The sequence below is a fragment of the Onychostruthus taczanowskii genome, unplaced genomic scaffold (genome assembly GCF_017590055.1).
Source record: "Onychostruthus taczanowskii isolate IOZ18803 unplaced genomic scaffold, ASM1759005v1 scaffold103, whole genome shotgun sequence".
In the NCBI taxonomy this organism is placed as follows: Eukaryota; Metazoa; Chordata; class Aves; order Passeriformes; family Passeridae; genus Onychostruthus; species Onychostruthus taczanowskii.
The window spans coordinates 578,933-597,110 of NW_024496858.1; the positions used below are offsets into that span (position 1 = coordinate 578,933).

General features: G+C 45.0%; 1 protein-coding gene across 2 annotated transcripts in view; it reads left to right on the forward strand.

Moving 5' to 3' along the window:
* SLC35F4 (solute carrier family 35 member F4) overlaps positions 1–18,178 on the forward strand; it is a 117,127-nt gene that overhangs the window by 89,935 nt on the left and 9,014 nt on the right. Inside the window, exons 2-4 of one of the 2 annotated variants that reach the window (XM_041413265.1) lie at positions 3,621–3,809; positions 8,027–8,324; positions 15,610–15,829. In XM_041413265.1, coding sequence (XP_041269199.1) covers positions 3,621–3,809; positions 8,027–8,324; positions 15,610–15,829 — 707 coding nt within the window. The remainder of the gene's footprint in view (positions 1–3,620; positions 3,810–8,026; positions 8,325–15,609; positions 15,830–18,178) is intronic. The other variant, XM_041413275.1, reaches the window with a different exon arrangement.

An 18,178-nucleotide genomic window follows, 5' to 3' on the forward strand; every position in this document is an offset into this window, starting at 1 on the left:
AATCAAAGTACACTGGGATATGTGTATAATAATTAATGCAAGATGGGGACAGACTTTGTTAGAGCCATGTGTTCCCCTTGCTGGTTTCCCTTTGGTCTCCATATGCAGAGAAATGGCCTTACTTGTTAAGCTATAAAGCATCTACGTTTGCAGGGGGAGGAAATAGGTTTGCTGAAACAGATTAAGAAACTAAGTAACTGTAAAAAAAAGTAACTGTAAAAAAATTTTACAAGTAATTGTAAAAAAATGGGAAAGAGCATGGCTTTGTTTTTATCCAATAATGAAAAATAATCCAGGTGGATTTGGTGCATTAAGGTGTGCTGGATACAACAGTATGAGGTACTTTGCATTTCTCCCTTTCTTCTTTGGTCAATCTTATTGGCAGAGTCTTGCTTTGACACTCAGTTACAACCTCCAAGGAACACTTCCAGCAGCAAGATCTGACAGTCTGGCAAGGTTTTTCTTATTTCTTTTTTCCCAATCTCTTCCAGTAGCTTTTTCTTAAGATAGCAAATAATGCCCAAAATGTAGTTTCACTCTCAGCCTGTGATTCATCCCTGCAAAAGCCACAAACTGTGTAAGAAGTCCCATCCCATGCTGACAACTCTGCTCAAGGTGGTTGCTCAGGGCCAGGTTGGATGAGGCTTTGAGCATCCTGGTGAGGTGGAAGATGTCCCTGTCCATGTCAGGGGGTCGGAACTGGACACTCTTAAGTTCCTTTCCAACCCAAACCATTCTGTGATTCTGTTATTCCCTTTATGGAAGTTCAGTGAAAAATGCTGCTCTTGATCCCTCCAAGTTTGGAGGGACTTAGCAGATCCCTGCTCCACAGCTGAGAGTTGTGGAGTGGGACAGAGAACCAGAGTTCCATGAGCTCTGCCTTCCCTTCCTCTCCCATGGGACAGCGCTGCCCACCTGTGAGGTTTCACTGCTCAGCTGTGCAGGTGGTGATTTGTTGTCCCTGCTGATGGCTCCAGGTTTGGAAAGTGAGCCCAGCATTTATCTCTTCACCTCTCCTAGAAACAGATATCCTTAAAATATGTTCAGATTGAGCAGCATTAGGTGTCCCAGGCTTTCTGGCTGTAACAATGAAATATTGATAAATGGCTGCGCTGTCTGATTGCTTCAGGTGTAAGGGAAGAAGAATTCAGTAAATCAAGCAGTGACTTTGGATTTAATGCAATCTCTTGAGTTACAGTTCTGGTCTCACCTGCTGGGTTTGTCAATGCACAGGAGAAGATTCATGCCTCTCTGTTGTACCAGATACAAATAACTCAGAGCTCTTTTTGAACGTGAGGAAGAATAGGCTTCCATCAAATTTTGGTTGCATGTCACCTGCTAGACTTCTGCTGAGTATAATGTAAATCTCATTCTGAAATTAATCTGAATTGAGACATAACGTGTCTTTCAACATAATGAAATCTCTTTAAATGATGAATATCAAAATGAGGAGTGATGTACAACCAGCCACCTCGGTGGCTTCTTCTCCAAGGACAAACACTTACTGAAAATAAAACCTCTCTAAGTTGTGGACCTGAAAAATCAGAAATGCCTTTTTGGACATTTCGCCCCCAAAGTAGTGATCGGTTTAACCTCGTAGAGGCTGGGACTAATTTGCAGATGACAAATGAAGATGGAACTCACAAGAGTAACTTGCAAGATGTTTACTAAGTCTTACAAAGTAGGTGATGTTATTTTTGTTTGGGAGAAGTAGCTCTTGGAGTTTTGAAGTAAGTGGAACAAAGTCATGCAGGGAGTTGTGTAGCTGCTAGATCATTATTTTCTCCATTAAAAAGTAAATTTGTAAAGGTGAACAGCTTTTTAAAGGTCTGAAAACATCCGGTGGGCTCTAGAAAGCCCTTTAGAAAGTAATGCTCATCAAAAATTGAGGAGAGGCAACACAGTGCTTTGCTTATCTTGTTTCTAATCATGTAGATCTTAATTTTTCAAAGTGGGTTTGTGGGTCTGCTGTAATAGAGTTTGGGTTGTTTACTGCATGGATTGGATTTGTAGGACTTTATCATCAGTTGGAATCTAAACTTGGGTGCCCCCCTTGAGTCAGAGTTCCCTCACAAGGGACAGAGAAGAAAGGGAGGAGCATCTTGAGAAAGATCATCTGGAGGGGGCAGCTCCTGATTCAGTCACTTTTCTACTTGGTAGATAAAATTAACCTTGCAGGCTCTGAAATAGGCTGAGAGATTTTGTTTCCAAGTATAATTCCGTATTTTATACATCGGTCTTTGTTAGACTTGGTGAACCCAACACACCTTTAAGTCCATGGAAGATTGCATGAACCCACTGGCAAGAGTCCTGTCTCAATTCTTGAGTCTTGGATACAGCCCTTGCTTTGGAATATACTTTCAAGCAGTAGTTGAGTTTGATGTGTTTTGCTCAAAGTGCACTGGAATGGCTCGTGTTGCAACAAAGAATGTTCCCTTCTGGGATTTCTGCCACAGCTGTTACACCTGTGGCACCTTACACATGGGGTTTGTGTCTATTTTTTCATTCTTTTCAGTATGAAGTAGTTGGGATTATCATGTTAAATCTTTCCAAGTCACAGCAAGGACAGTGGCTGCTCTGGTATGGGCATCTTCCCCAAGTTTAGGTGAGATGGTCACCAGTTGGAGTAGCAGCTGCAGAACAAGCAGTGGGTGATCTCAGCTGGCCATGAACACACATCCGTATCTGTCAGAATGGCCTGTCATCCTGACTTTCTGCTGGAGAAGAAGACTCTCTTGTGCTGCTCATGTGTTGACCGCTTACAGAGACACCTTCAATAAATTTGGAAGTCCTTGCACAATCGATCACCGGCCAGACTGATGGATTCCAGCACTGCGCTCCTTGCTGTGGATTCCTGATTCCTAATCCAGCCCTTCATGCTCTTACTCATTAAATATGGTGCCCTACTCACTGGAAAATTTTGCATCTGGTACCATTAGTGTTTCTGGGAACTGGGGCTTCTCTGCCACCTCCTGCCTCTGTCCAGCCTCCGTGTGAAATGTCTCATCTTGGAATTGTCCGCACGTAGAGGAAGAGAAGGCAACTTCTCTGAAGATGTGGAGATTCTGATTTGGTGTTTGCAAACGCTTAAAATCGGCATCTTCAATCCTGTAGCAGAAATCTTCATCCAAAAGACCTGTGAGTGACCATGGCTTCATTCCATACAAGAGTCTCAGGGATCTGAGGATGGAAAGAGGAAGCTCTCCTCTAGAGGGGCTCCCAGCACTGAGGGAGGCAGTGGTTCCTCCACCCTGAGGGGGAATGGTGAGCTCTCCTCTGGCCTGATTCAGTGTCAGTGCTCAGGAAGGGCCCCACGTGAGTACAAATTCCTTTGACTGTGCAGGCCCTGTGGTCATGGGGCTGAGGATACACTGCAGCATGGGGCTCTCATTTCTTCAGGGGGAAGACTGGTTTTCATGCAGCACCTTTTTATCTGTAAGGGGGGAGAGAGTTAAGTCTTTATTTACTCACCTATTTGCTTTATTCTGAGCAGAGCTGAAACCTGCATTTTTTTGCCATGCACTTCCTTTTGTATGCGTTTCACTGCCAGCCTGTTTGAAAGCCCCGCGTTCCTCTGGGGACTTTCCAGACAAAACTGATGCAAAACTCTTTCTTCTCAGGTGCCTCACGATCATCTGTCATCCAATGCAAGCCAGGAGGCAACTGCCCCAGCAGACACAGAGGCATGACTAGGCAGCTCTCCCCTCTATCTGTTGCTGAAGATTCTGCTGCTCCCATTCTTGAGCTGCAGAATCGAAGTCCCTCGGGAATCTGTCGGCACAGCAGAGTCGAGAGGCAGAGCAGATCAGGTAGGAACCCACAGCCGCACTCCTGGCTCTTCCCTCTGTCTCTGCAGAGATGGGGCAGGGCCCGAGCATGCTGAGGTTTGGTTTGCCACGTGCAGGTCCTTCCCGAGCCCGGGGGTGAGCGGGAAGGTGGCACGGACGGGAGGAGAAGGCTGGGATTCGCAGGTGCATGACGTGCGCTAGGTGCCCGGCGTGGCGCGAGGCACGGAAGATCCTCGGAGCTGGTTAACCCCAGCACAGGTTAGGTTTCACAGAGTGGTTGTGTCTCCTCAGCTTCAGCCTGGCCACACTCCAGGGCCCTTAGGAATTCCTTCTCAAAGACAGTGATGCCTTCAGCTCATGCCATGGGTGGTGTGATGAAGAGGAGGAGAAGGAGCAGCAGGTGGAAGGATTTCTAGGGAAGACCGTCACAGCTCAGATCATCGTCAGCTTCATGGCAGCAGTTTAGCTCAAATGAACCTGTAGGTGTGGTGAACACTGACCTCTTCACCATGGTGTCCATCCAGCAGCTGCAGGGATGGGATGGGAGCAGTTACAATGTGCAGCCACAGGCTTGTGAGTCTGCTAAACCACACTGTTGAGGAGGAGAGACTTTAAATGAGTGAAATAATTTAACTGTCCAAGCTTTTTGGAAGGAAATTACTTAATTGCCCAAGTTCTTCAGAAGACTGCCTGTGTAGATACTGTGAGCAAAAAGGGGAGGAAGAACAGGTTGGATCTCCCTTGCACTCTGGACCTGGGGGAGCTGAACCTTCCTCTTGTCACTTGACCACCAGTTGCAGCAAGAGTCACCCATTTCCTCCTTGTGTTGGAAAACAGAGGGATCTCGTGCTCCAGGAATACTCTCTTGATGGAAAGCCTCGGAAGAGTATTGGAGGTGATCACTGCTGCCAGGAGCTATGCATCATCTTGCAGTTAAGATCAGAGCTAAGAAATGAGAAAACCAAATCTTATTTTTCCAGATATCAGGCGGAAATAACTGTGCATGGTGGCACTAAGGGACATCCAAAATCAGAATCCATCTCCTCCAAGAAAGGGCTCTAGGCCGCCTGAGTAGTTTGTGGACATCATACTCTTCTTCTTACTTTGCATTTATTAATTTCCCTTTTGATCCTGATCTTCACATCCTCATCAGAGAAGTCTAACTAGGGCTGACCAATAGGTAAACAAATACAAAGAATATAATTTTCTAGGGTCTAGTTGCCAAATAGCCAAGAGTTCCGATGAAAAGCTGTAGGTTTTGGTTTTCCTCATCTCACTCCTGAAGAGCAAAATGCTCTTCTGTGACCGTTTTGTCAGTAAGAGCTGCACTGAGGAGCAAAGGAGCATGCAGGGCTGTCTGTGCTCACTGCCTTCCCCACAGTTTGCCATTGGCCAGTGCCATCTCCCTGTGTCACCTGCAGTGTGATCTGCACTCTTACCTGTGCTTTCAGCCTTGTTCCTGTGCTCTTCCCAGGATAATTCTCTTGGTTTGTTCCAGTCCCATCCAAATGCAGACCCCAAGGATTTCTGCTACCTTGCCAGTTGTAAAATGCTGTCTTCCAGCCACTTTGGCTGATCAGTTTGTTTTCTCCTCATTATCATTTGGTGTCTAAACACAAGTGCTTGTCCATGACTTGGAAATCCCTAAACCTCTTTAATAGGATCCATGTGCCTGCTCACCCTGTGGCTCACTCCCTGGCATTATTTTGAAATCTATTTCTTATCTTGCCCTTTTGATTCTTTGACCAGGAATGAGGTGTGCACATCCCATGGATTTTGAAAGCAGCTGTCAAGCTACTCTGTCATGGGGATCAATCACAATTTCACTTAAGTTAATTGCAAATATCTGGTCTAGAGTTAAGTGCCTCCAGTGAGCTTAGATGTAGATAGATGCAGAAATATGAGGGTGGAATCAGCTCCCCTCTCACCAAGCCTTTCCATTATCATTAAATATAAAGGAGCCCCAGACAACATGTTCATCCTGAATACACACTTATTTGCTAACTACATCACTTGGGATGAATCCCACTGATTAAAAACTCACAGCAACTCCCCACTGTACATTTATTCAAGCTAAAACTTACACAGGTCTTTAAATCCAAGGTAGGTCTTGCAACAAGTGTGTGTTTCTCTGCCTTTCCCTGACATTCAGACCTGGGACTGTAACATCCAAATCAAATGCTGATGGTGGTGTCGTGCATAATGACACCAATTCGTCATTATTGTGTAATTGAAAAATAGAAAGCTTGGCTAAAAGTGCTTTATTCTTCTATCATTGTGTGATTATTTTAAGTGGTAGCTGAAAAAGGACTAATTGCATGGTAGTTTTACTTGGCAGGAAGACCTGCAAGTTGATGCTACTATAATATATTCTTTTTAAGCCATTCTAACTTGCAAATAAACTGTAATTTATCTTTCAATAGCTGTCAGTCATTATTAGTACCATAAAAATATCTACTTTCTCTCAGCAGCCAAGGAGAATGCTAAAAGGATGCTTGTCTTTTCAGACCTATGGCTGATTATCCTCTGAATGTTTTTAATAAACCTGTAATTTTATTTAAATTCTTGATTCACCACTAAACAATGGAGCCACCGAACACAGATTATTTTTAGGAAAAAACCACATCACACAATTACAACTGCAAAAAGCTCCATGTCCTAGTTAGGAAAATTCTTGATTCCAAAAGCACTCCCTGCTATGATAATTTTTTTTTAATGTGTAATGTTGGTTTACAGTAATAGCTTGGAACCCCAGTTTGACATTTCTGTATGGCTAATGTAGCAAAACCAGTAGTATAAAAGGAAATTATACCTGAGTGTGAAAGGATACCTCTGTCACATAAAATTTGGCTATAGGACAGTGTATGCTCTCACTCAGTGCATCTATAACTTCTCTCAAAATCATATTGTTTTTTCTCTACATCACATCATGTATTAATGTGGCTGATAATTGACAGGAGTAGTTAAGAATAGCTTCAGGCCATGATTTTTAGAAGATTTTCCTGTTTCTTTTACCAAACTGGTGTGATGTGGTGTTTTGGTTTGGAAAACCAGGTGTCTGCTAAGGAAGGCAGGAGCCTCCCCTGAAATGGAAAATGTAAATCCCTCCCTCTGTTCTCAGATTCTATCCAGGTAGGAATGCTTGGCTCCTCCCTCTGGGCGGAGCATCTCCCAATGGAATGCTGTAGTTCTTATTAGCCATGCAGGGACATTCCATAGCCTGTTATCAGCAGATGACTCCCCAGAGGGAGGAGTGGGTGGGGAAGAGATCAGGAAAACTGCCCACTGAACAGAAGACAACTGCCATACAGATGGCAAAGAGAATAAAATTTGCTTGGCAATCCAAGACCTGTGGTCAGAAAGGGTGGATGGTTGGAGCTCAGTGCTGCCCTGTGAGCTCCCCAGAACCAGCAGTGTCAGTGATCCTTGTTTTTAGCTGGGATCTAGGAAAGCAAAGCAGGAATCATGGGTTGCATCTCTGGGGACCTGACGGGAGAGCAAGTCACCAGTCAGTGAGATTAAATTCTCCCCACCTATGTTAGGAAATGTGCACTTAGGTCTGAAAACCACTGTGCTGAAATGGGAAATGCCAGCTCTCATTGCTCCTTGTTGATGTGCAGAGGTTTATTTCTGGACATGCCAAGCTTCACTTCTGTCCAGTTTCCTTTGTTAACTCCAGAAACGTAAGTACACCAACCTGACTGCCAAAAGCCTTTCTCTGCTTGGGTACATAAAACCAAACTATCTCCTTCCTCCCCATCCCAGCTTGTAAATAAAAGTGATTGTGGAATTAAAATGTGGAGGAATAAGAACCTGGTGCTGTCTCCAGACCTGCCGGCTCAGAGAGCTCTTCTGTTGCACACATGCACAGCGATTGCCTCTGTAACGTTGTTGGTTCCAAGGGATGTATTTTTATTCTGAAGGTTTGCTGGCAGAGGGAATGAAGGGCTGATAAAGCAAATAGTGACAACAGCTTATTTGTAATGCTGTTACCTCAGCCCTCAGTGTTGTGTTTGTGTTTGTTTCTGCCTCCTTGAAGTGACAGAGATGGTATTATTAAAATACTTTTGTGCAGGATTTCAGTATTTATGGGACATAAAGGTGTTACAGGGAGAAGGCAAGGGATGATTTGTGACTTGGACAAGAATGGAAGGTTTTGCCGAGAATTATTTTGAATGCATTCATTACATGTACAACTCTTTTTCTATTCTTCCTTTTTTTTTTTTTTTCTCTTTCAGGAGAAGAAGGAGCACAAACACACACAGAGAGCAGCAGCCAAGAAGCTGAAGGACAGACACGATGCCAGTCTTGCACATCCACATTTCTCAAGCTAATCTGGAGATTCCTGATCATTTTGTCCGTCTCTTCCTCCTGGGTTGGGACCACACAGTTTGTCAAAATCACTTTTGAGACCTTTGACTGTCCCTTTTTCATGACTTGGTTCTCAACAAACTGGAACATTATGATTTTTCCCATTTATTATTCCGGGCACCTTGCAACTGCACAGGAAAAGCAGTCTCCAATCAAAAAATTCAGGTAGGCTTTATCATGGCAGTATCCCTTTAAAAACCCTAATTCCTGAGGGCTGAGATCACTGCTGGGCTCAGTTCCACCCTGGTGTCAGAATAAAGGTCATGCTGCAGAAAACCTCATTCATAAATAGCTCACAGGAGGCTGACAGCTGAGTGATGTGTGCTGAATAAATGGGTACTGGATTGTTAAAGGGCTTTTTCAGTGAGTTGAAAGGGTCAATAATCTGCTTATAATCTTGGTGTTATGCTGTCTGATATCTCTATATTTTGTGTTCTTGCCTGGATCAGGTGCATCTGTCCTGGTCCATTTATGATAGAATAGCTGGTTGGTACAACCAAACCAGCTCCTAGAAGAAAGATGCTTGGAGCTGAGGAGGTGCTTTCTATGTGGAAGAGCATGGCTTGCTCTCTGTGCTGAGCAAGTACAGCAGGATGCAAACTGCCCTTTCCTCCTGCTGGAAATGTATAAATCCCTTTTCTGTAGCCCCTGAGAAATCAGTGAAATACAAGGTTAAGGGGGAACCCAAAGAAATCATCCAGTCCGCCCCTGAGAAATCAGTGAAATACAAGGTTAAGGGGGAACCCAAAGAAATCATCCAGTCCAACCACCAGTGCTGCAGCTTAGCTTCACCTTAGCCAGTTCTGAGGAAAACCACATCTAATCTGCCTGCAGGGCTTGGAAGTACCTCACATTCTGTGACAATTGATTTCACAGTTCCTCCTCCACTTCTGTTATTCCACTGATCTGACAGTGACATGTGAGCTGCTTTAAAGGACAGGACAAAACTCAGCTCACCAAGAGACACCACACCTTGCCCAGGGAGGGAAGAGACTCACAGGGTCATTCTGGGCTGGGATCCAATTCTGTTGTTCCAGTGCAGGCTTGCTTGGAAAAGAACCTGCCTGACTCCAGCAGAATTGTCTGTTCCCGCAGGAATTACCCAGCGTGGGACCCATTCCTGGCTCCTGCTGTCCCTGAGCACACAGGGAATCCCATTTGTGACTGTCTGGCTGGAGTGCAGCAGGGCCAAACTCTTCCCTCAGCTGCCTTTTGCCAGGATCTGGGATGTAATTTGGCCCTAAATTATCATTTCTGTCAAATCAGTGTGACTGAAATTGAACAGTTGCACTTAATTAAGCGCTTCTCTGCAAACCCTGGTGCTTTGTCTGTTAATGATGCTTCATTCAGATTTCTGCTGGAGTGTTTGTGAGAACATGAACAGTGTCAGCTGGGCTTCTGCATGTGGGGTGGAGTAATAACAATTGCACAGCAGATAAGGGAGAAGGTGAGAAGAAATCCTGCAGATAAATCCCCTGCAGTTGGTTCATTGATTAATCTCTATCAGAGCAACATTTTGGGGCAATACATAAAAGAATTCCTGTGTTTAAATGATTTATATATTTCCCCAGCTGTTAAGAATTGAGCTTTTAAAGTTGAGAACACTGTCTTAAATGCCACAGGAATTTCTGCAGTGGGTCAGTGAATATGTGGACTCAGGAATAGTGTTAGAGGTGATGGGAATCTTCCCAGAGTATTTTTTATTCCAGATGTGTCAGGAACTCACATCCCAAGGAGGAAGTAACTGCTGGTAAAAAATGATTTCATCAGGGAGAGCAACTACATGGTCAGTGCTGTGTTACAACTTGACTATCCAAACTCTTAGAGGTTGGATAGGGGATGGGCATCTCCTCAGGATGAGCTCTCCATTTTTTGGTAACTTAAAGGATTGAAAATCTGTAGGTTTAACTTGTAGACAGACTGAATTTGTAAAGGATTTTTGCAGGTCATTTCACCAGCCTCTTCCCCAGAACAGGGCTGTTTTCAAACCTGCATTCATTGTTTGTGTATTTTCTTGATTTGCATTCTTGATATTGCTCCTGTTATGAGGCTTTTTATTACATTTGGTAAGATTTCTGGCTGCATCATTTGCCTGTTTTATTCCTGTGCAGCAGCTAATTCTTGTCAATAAACCCATTTGCAGCAGTTCCAGGCTTTCCTCAGAGACCAGAGATGATTTATCTTTGTGTTTCTGGAGGATGTAGTTACTCTCCAGGAGCTTTGAAGACAATCAGGCATTTTGTCCAGCAGATATTCCCAGTGGATCTGAACAAACAATATCTGTGACATCTTGGCAGAGATCAGTGATCCTGGAAGTGACTTGCAGAGTGCTGCCCCAGGCTGGCAAAACTGCAGAGAGCCACTGCTCCTTTAATAAATCCCACTTGAAATGACAGGAGTCTCAATCCTCAACTTTAGATTGGCTTTCTGGAGAGTTTAGGCTGCTCAGTACCTAAAGGAGCTGCAAGAGAGATGGATTTTTGACAAGGACAGGGAAGGGGAATGGTTTCAGACTGAGAGAGGGAAGGTTGAAATTAAATATTGAAAATAAATTCTTGACTGTGAGGTTGTGAGGCCCTGGCACAGGTTGCCCACAGAAGCTGTGGCTGCCCTTGGATCCCTGAAGTGTTCCAGGCCAGGTTGGATGGAGCTTGGAGCAACCTGGGATAGTGGAAGGTGTCCCTGCCTATGGCAGGGGTTGGAACTGAATGGGCTTTAAGGTCTCTTCCAACCCAAACCACTCTAGCATTCTATTATTATAACGTTTGAGATTATAAATTGTGTGTTTCTTTACCTTAGAGATTCAATCTTGTGGTCTGAGAAAATAACTCATAGTTATGTATTCACTGCTGCATTTAGGTGAAGTGTCTTGGTTGTCTTGAGGCAGAAGACAGCTCTTGGTATCCCCTCAGTTCTGTAAATAAAAGCTATGTCCCTCATCAAGAGCTTAAAACTCCTTGCATTAGTGCTGGATGAGATGATCTGAAGTTCAGGGAGCTCAGAAATAGGAAATCTAACCCTGCCAGCATTTACCACAGCGGAAGACACTGCACAGACTCGACTTAGGAGCCTGATGCAGTTGTGGTGTGGAATAGGTGGGTGAAATTTTCAATGTCAGTACATTTTGCCTCCCCATCTGGCACCTTGGCTTCTCAAGGACAAGCACTGTGACACTGCGCAGCTTCCTGCCAGGATCCACCCACGGTGTGAGAGCTGAGATGGGAGCTGCAGCTCTTGCCAGAGCACTGGGGCACTGGCCAGGGGAAGCACTGGTAGATGCAGGTTTAATGTGAACAAAACACACTGGGAAGGGTTGGACTTCTTAGATAAGGAGAAGGGAGCATCACCTGAAGTGCAGACTGAGCCGTGAGTTGGTATTTGTGTATGAAACCTGTCAGTGCAGGTTTCTCACCCACAGTCCTGTCCCTCTGTGGCAGCAGTAGCTCAGTCCAGCTCCCTCAGCCACTCGTGGAACAGCAATCCCAGACCTGCTCTGCAGAGGCTTTTCAGGGAAAACATCAGGAACACCATCAGCACAGAGCTGGCCTTCCCGTGGACCCTTCCTGTGGGGCACAGCCTTCCTTGGTGCTGCTCCTGAGCCAGGCACTGCAGGATCCCCTTTCCTTTTGCTGCAGCTCTCCAGTAGACAAGCTGAGCTGGTCAGGCCCTTTCTGCCAGCTCAGACTCAGCCACTGCTGGGGACACAACTCACCAGGGTGCTCAGCCTCACTCAGTTTGGTGCCTGCCCCCTTGCCTTGGTTTGGAAAGCCAGGTGTCTGCTAAGAAAGGCAGGAGCCTCCCCTGAAATGGAAAATGTAAGTCCCCCCGCCTCCAAATTGCTATAAATTTTAAATTAAGGGGCTCTCAGGCAAAAATATGGGAGCAGGAATAACAATTCTTTATTAGAGAAGCAAATAAAAAGATAAAATAAACAATGCAGTGAACTAAAACAACACTGACAGAGTCAGGCCCTGCAGTGGAGCTGGGAGGTATTTGATTGCTACAGATACCGTCATTCAGGCAGAAGCAGTGAATTTGTGCTCCCAGAAGGTGCTGCTGTGTTATTTGCTGCCCTAATGTCACTGTGGCTGTGCCAAGTTCTAATCCAGGTGATGTCACTGCATTCCCTTGTGTTCCTGTGCCCCGGGACTCTCCCTGTTTGCTGTTTTTTTTTTTTTTTTTTGGTGATGTCACTGCATTCCTCGTGTTCCTATGCCCCGGGACTCTCCCTGTTTGCTGGTTTTTTTTTTTTTTTGAGCTGCTTAAAACCAGCTGCTGGATTTCACTCCAGAGGAGGGAACAAACCCATTCCTGTGCAGGGTCTGGCATCAGAATACCTGAGAGGGCACACAAGCTATTTAGTGGGTGCCAGAGGCAAAGCTGCACGACTGCCTGAGGTGCTGTAATTCCTGAGAGCATGGCACACTGCCCAGAGCTGAGGAGTACCTGCAAGTAAAAAGAGTTATTTGTGTTAGAGGGCAGGTTTTAAATAGACTTCTGGTACATTTGGAAATAGTTTGTGTCGTAGTTTCAGGGTCAGCTGTCCCTAGATGTGTCTGTGCCTCTAAGGCAGCAGCCTGCATCATTATTTGTGTGGGGAGGGTTCCAGGCAGCCCCCTCTCCTGAGCCCAAGGTTTTAATCACTGTCATGTCTGAAGACTCCTGCAAGTTTAATTTGAGTTGCATGTCAAAGAGGCTGAGTTAACCACTGAGCCACCAGCCCTCACAAAGCCTCAGGCAATCTGGCTGGGAAAATAAAGTATTCTCCCAATCTCCTCACTGACTGAGCATTATTCATGGAGCTCTCCTAGGCACAGGGGTGAATTCATCAAGTCTCTGCCTCACTCAGCCCGACCCTGTCAGACTTTGCTGTATTTTCTTCACTGAGAGTTGAGGAAGCTCCAGCCCCTGTTTCGTCTGGTCACTGCTGTGTGTGATGGAGGCCCTTCCACCTGCTTAAACAGCCCATTGCCTGGGGCCAGGGAAGCATTCCCAGATTCTTTTCCTAGCTGTGCATCTCTGCTCATCCCCCCCCACTGCTTGTGGAAGCTCAGACAGGTGACATTGCTGGGGCAGCCACAACTGCCTCTCCCAAATCACTGACCCGGAATGATGGGATAACCACTGAGCCTCGGAGGATTCACACTCTCAGGGCACTTGGATCCATCCTCCTGACTCTGCTCCAGGTTTGTCTGTGTGCAGACATCCCAGGGATCTGCAGGGCAACAGACCCTGGCCCCTTCTGGCATCTGGGTCCAGCTGTGCCCTGCATTTCTGGAGGCAGCCCAGGCACCTTTCTGCCTTCTGTTAACACAGCACAGGCTGCTTTCCTCTAAGATCCTGACAGCTCCTGAGGCAGCTTGGACTTAAAATGATGCAGTTGTGCCCCAAAGTGATGGCAGAGTTCCCACGTGCAGGTGTGGAGCTCACAGTGCAGGTCTGTTGGTGCCAGGACATGGAGCACCCTGGCTGTGGTGTCATGGAATGGGGACACAGTCACAGTGCACCCACCTAAGTCTCAAGGGGAAGCATTTTTTGAAGGTAAACTGCTATATCACTATTTTATATATATATATATTTTACATGCATAATAATTATAAAAATATGTAGTATAATAGAATATAATAGATTAAGATAATATATTAATATGATACATATTACAATATATAATGTATTTTATAGATTATATATTCATAAAATATTGATTTTATATATATATTAATAAAGGTAAACTGCTTTATCTGCATGTCAAAGGACACTGAAGTGCTGCCAGTGAGTCCCTTGTCACACAGGGAAACTTGTCACCTCTAACTCCTCTTGAAATCAGAGTTACAAAAGCCTGCAAAGTTAGGCATTCATTTATTTGCTTCAGTGGGTGTTTGCTTTGCGTCTCAGATAAATGATGCACACTGGTAGCTGTTCTTTTTTGTATTTTAAACATTTTTATCCTCATCTTTGGTGAACAGGACTCCTGAGAGGGTTGAGGTCAACTAGAGTAAAGGAGATAATTAGCAGTTCCAGCAGCCTGAGTAGACAGAGTTTGAGAATGGAATTTATTTTTACCAGAAATGACTGCTTTGTACACCAGGCTGTCTTAGTGGCATCAAGAAATGAGTGGTTATTAAGCTGAATCATAAAACCATTTAAGATGTAGCTGATCTCAGTTATTACATAGATGTTATTCTGATTTCCTCAAAATGAGTGTGATGGTTTTCACCATCTTAAGAGGAAAAAACCTGCAATGTTTTTAACAGCAAAATTCCCAAGAATTAGTAAAACTGGTTAAGGCCCCCTGAAAACATTTTTGTCTTCCAAATCAGGATAATTATCAGACCACCCCCGCCACCCCCAAATGACAAACATTTTTGACATCACATTGCAGCTCAATCTTTGATGTTGCTAATTAGTTCTGCATAATGAGTGTTCTAGCAGTCTTCCAAGCACAGCCATGTTTGGCTGTGAGCACTTTGGAGCCTCGGGGCATTTGGATTATTCCCTCCATGTCCCTTTCTTTGGAAGGATGTGCTGCAGGTTGAGGGTGCCTTGGTTCACCCCACTGCTTTTTGGGGTCACTTGTGGGACCTCCTGTGTTTTAAGCAGTGCCAGGGTGCCTGCCATGCCAAGAAGTGAAACACACTGGGAATATCTTCAGGAATGCCTTCAACCACGAGTGCAGACAGTGGAGTTGCTAAAAAACATCCTTCCCAGTCTGGGAATGGCAGAGATTCCTGAAATCCCGAGAAGCAAACAGCTCACTTGAGCTGTGTGGGACACAGTGTTTGGGAATCTGGGGGTTTTGTTTGCAATTTAATTCTCAAGGAGATGTCTCCTAGAAAACACAGCTTTTTTTTTTTTTTTTCACTGTACAATAAAATGAAACTGTTAAATACCTTCCCCTCCCTTTCCCTTCCTTCTCTCACACTCCTGTTTGCCTGGCTCACTCCCACTGCCTGGTGGCTCCCTTCCCCACCACGCTGTGTCTGGCAGTCTTTTTAAGTATCTTTATGCAATTCTTAAGGCTTCCTTGGCCATACATAAAAATATATTTCAGTGGGAACAAATACAGGGCTTCGAGCCATGCAAAAAAAGAAGAAAATTGGCAAGCTGCAGAGAAAAAAATGGTGATTCTAATGCCTGTGCTCATGGCCTTGAAGGCAGAGTCTGGGAGCTGTCAGAACATTATAGATAACCTTCATTTCTGTGTGTGAGTCCCTGGGATTATTGTTGCACAGAGTGTGATTATTCCAGGTAAGTTACTTCTTTTTTTCTTGCGAAATTGCTGCTTTAAGAAGATTGTGTGTTGTTTTCCCTATGTGAATTAAATAATGGATTCTCCTGGGCGTGTGGAGTAGTTAGGAAAAGCAGGATAAAAGCCTAGTGAATGTTTGTTGTGCTGGAGTGAATGCCGAGGAAAACCCTGGCTGAGACTGAAACTCTTTTCTTTCCATAGGGAATGCAGTCGGATTTTTGGTGAAGATGGTCTGACGCTGAAACTCTTTCTTAAAAGGACTGCTCCCTTTTCTATTCTGTGGACTTTGACTAACTACCTGTATTTACTGGCTTTAAAGAAGCTCACAGCCACAGACGTCTCTGCCCTGTTCTGTTGTAACAAAGCTTTTGTCTTCTTGCTTTCTTGGATTGTGCTCAAAGACAGGTTCATGGGAGCAAGGGTAATGAACGTGCCTCCTTTTCCACTCTCTCATCTTCTCATAATTGCACTTTAACCCATCAGCCATGGTGCTGCCACAGCACTGCTGCACTGGGACACCATGAAAACCTTTCTCATTGAGTTTTACGATGCAGCCTCAGGATCAGTTAGAGACCTCAGAACTTCAGAGGGAATTCAGTGTGGGAATTTCAAGGAGCCATTACAGCCAAGTGTAACTTGATGAATTACAATAGAAGACCTTCCAGTTTCATAGAAACCTATTCTGTCTTGGCTCATTGTGCTGAAGTTTGGTTAATTTTATTTTAAACTTAGTGATGAATGCTTAGGTTCTAACCAAAGCAGTTTTATTCCCTGTTTGGATAGACAGGTGTTTGCAATGTGTGATGTATATTTCTTGTGCTGCCCTGTCACTTTTCACACACACATTTACATGTGCATGTGTCAAAATTGCTTTAAAATTAACACAGCTCTCTTGTGTGGAGATGCATTTTGCACTGAAGTGTTTAAGGACTCACTGGCAGTAAAATGAACCCTGCAAAAATTTAAAACAGAACTTGAACAAAATTTTGTGCCCGTGGATCTGGGGAAAGCAAACTTGTGTAATTTTTCATGCACACATCTCCCAACATGCAGCAATTTAAACTCTTGGCTTCACACCTTGGATGAGGAGTAGTGAGGATTTCTGCTAGTTCATTGATGCAGATTCCCCTCTGAAATGGCTCAAGGTCGTGTTGGGCACAGTCCTGACTTAATTATTGAAAACTGTGAACTGCACTGGCTGGGGCCAGGTGTGGTGGCTGTGACCAGAAGGGATCAGCAACAGCTGGATTTAAGTTCCATGGAAAGCATGGTGGATCAAGACACTCATCCAAGTCAGTTTGGTTTTTGAAAATGGGCACAGCAGTTTTTTCCTTTTTTTTTCTTTTTTTTTTTTTTTTATTAATAGTGTGGTAGAAGGGTTCAGAAATGAAAGACATCCTGTTGTACAGGTATCTCATCTGGCTTTTGGAGGAGCCACCAGGACACTGAGCAGAGCACTGTGCTTGCCAGGCTGAGGAGGTGAGCCAGTGCTTGAAGGTAAAGCCAGACTCCTGGATATCTATTTCCTACACAGCTGAAAATACAGAAAGATCAGGTGAAAGTGACCCACCCTCAGCCCACCGACTGACTCAAAGAAAAAACAGGGTGTAAAACCCTCAGTTCTCTACAGAAATAACAGGAACAATAGCTATCCCCCTCTGCCCCTTGATCATCTGAAGAAATTGAACATTTTGTACCCTTTAAGCTAATTTTCATCTCAAAGCAGCATCTTTCTGGCAGAGCTTGTTCTCCTAGCCTGCTCTGTTAAAGAAACCTAGAAATAAAAGCTGTTTTCAGTTATTATTTATTTTTCACTGACTAAAAAAGTGTTTCCATGAATATGCATGGAAATAGTATGAATTCTGTAAACACCATGGGGTTCACACAGGAAAAACCTGGAGGGAAAAGTGAGCAGCAAATCCTGCACATAAACTGGATTTCGCTGCTCGCTGGCAGAGCCCGCGTGCCCAGTGCTGGAGAGGTAATTCACAGTGTTTTCCAGCAGCTCTCCTGACAGAATAACACTTAATTATGTTAATAACCACGCAGGAGAGTGTTTGAGAGCTACAGTACAACAGAGCAGCACAGACCCAGCTTTTTGTGCCTAAATGCCTCAGCTGCTCTCGCCCGCAGCCCCTCGGAGAGCAGCAGGAATTGGGTTATTTGGACAGTGAGGACATGAAAAGAAATGAAAGTCTAATCCTATACCCTGAGCCACGTTTTTGTGGAAAAACTCTGCACCCAGGAGCTGAGCCAGCTTTTCCAAGGAGCTCAGCTCAGCTCCCAGCTCAGCTCAGCCCCACAGCTCAGGGGCCGTCGGGCATGTCCAGGTGGCATCAAGGTGGAGATTCACAGAATCACAGAATTCACAGATTCACAGAATGACCAGGTTGGAAGAGACCTTCAAGACCATCTGCTTGGGTCAGCAATGGCTCTGCAGCACATTCCCAGCTCCCTGTGTGCCCAGTGTGGCTGCAGCAGTCCCCAAACTGGCCATGGATGCCCACGGGCATGTTGGACCTGCCTGACATCCCTGTGACCCCCTGGCACCCTTCCCGCACACCTGAAAGCAGCTGCCAGCCAGGCTGCAGGGCTGGATTTTTAGATGCCACGTCCAAAGACAAACCTGTCTTGCTGGCCACCCTTTGGAATGGCACAGTCTCACCTGTGGGAGCCCTGCAAAAGGCTGCACACAAAGTTTCAGCTGCTGTGGCTGTGTTTGCAGCACCAGTGTGCTCTGCAGAGAGCCTCGTGCCATCAGTGGTGAAGC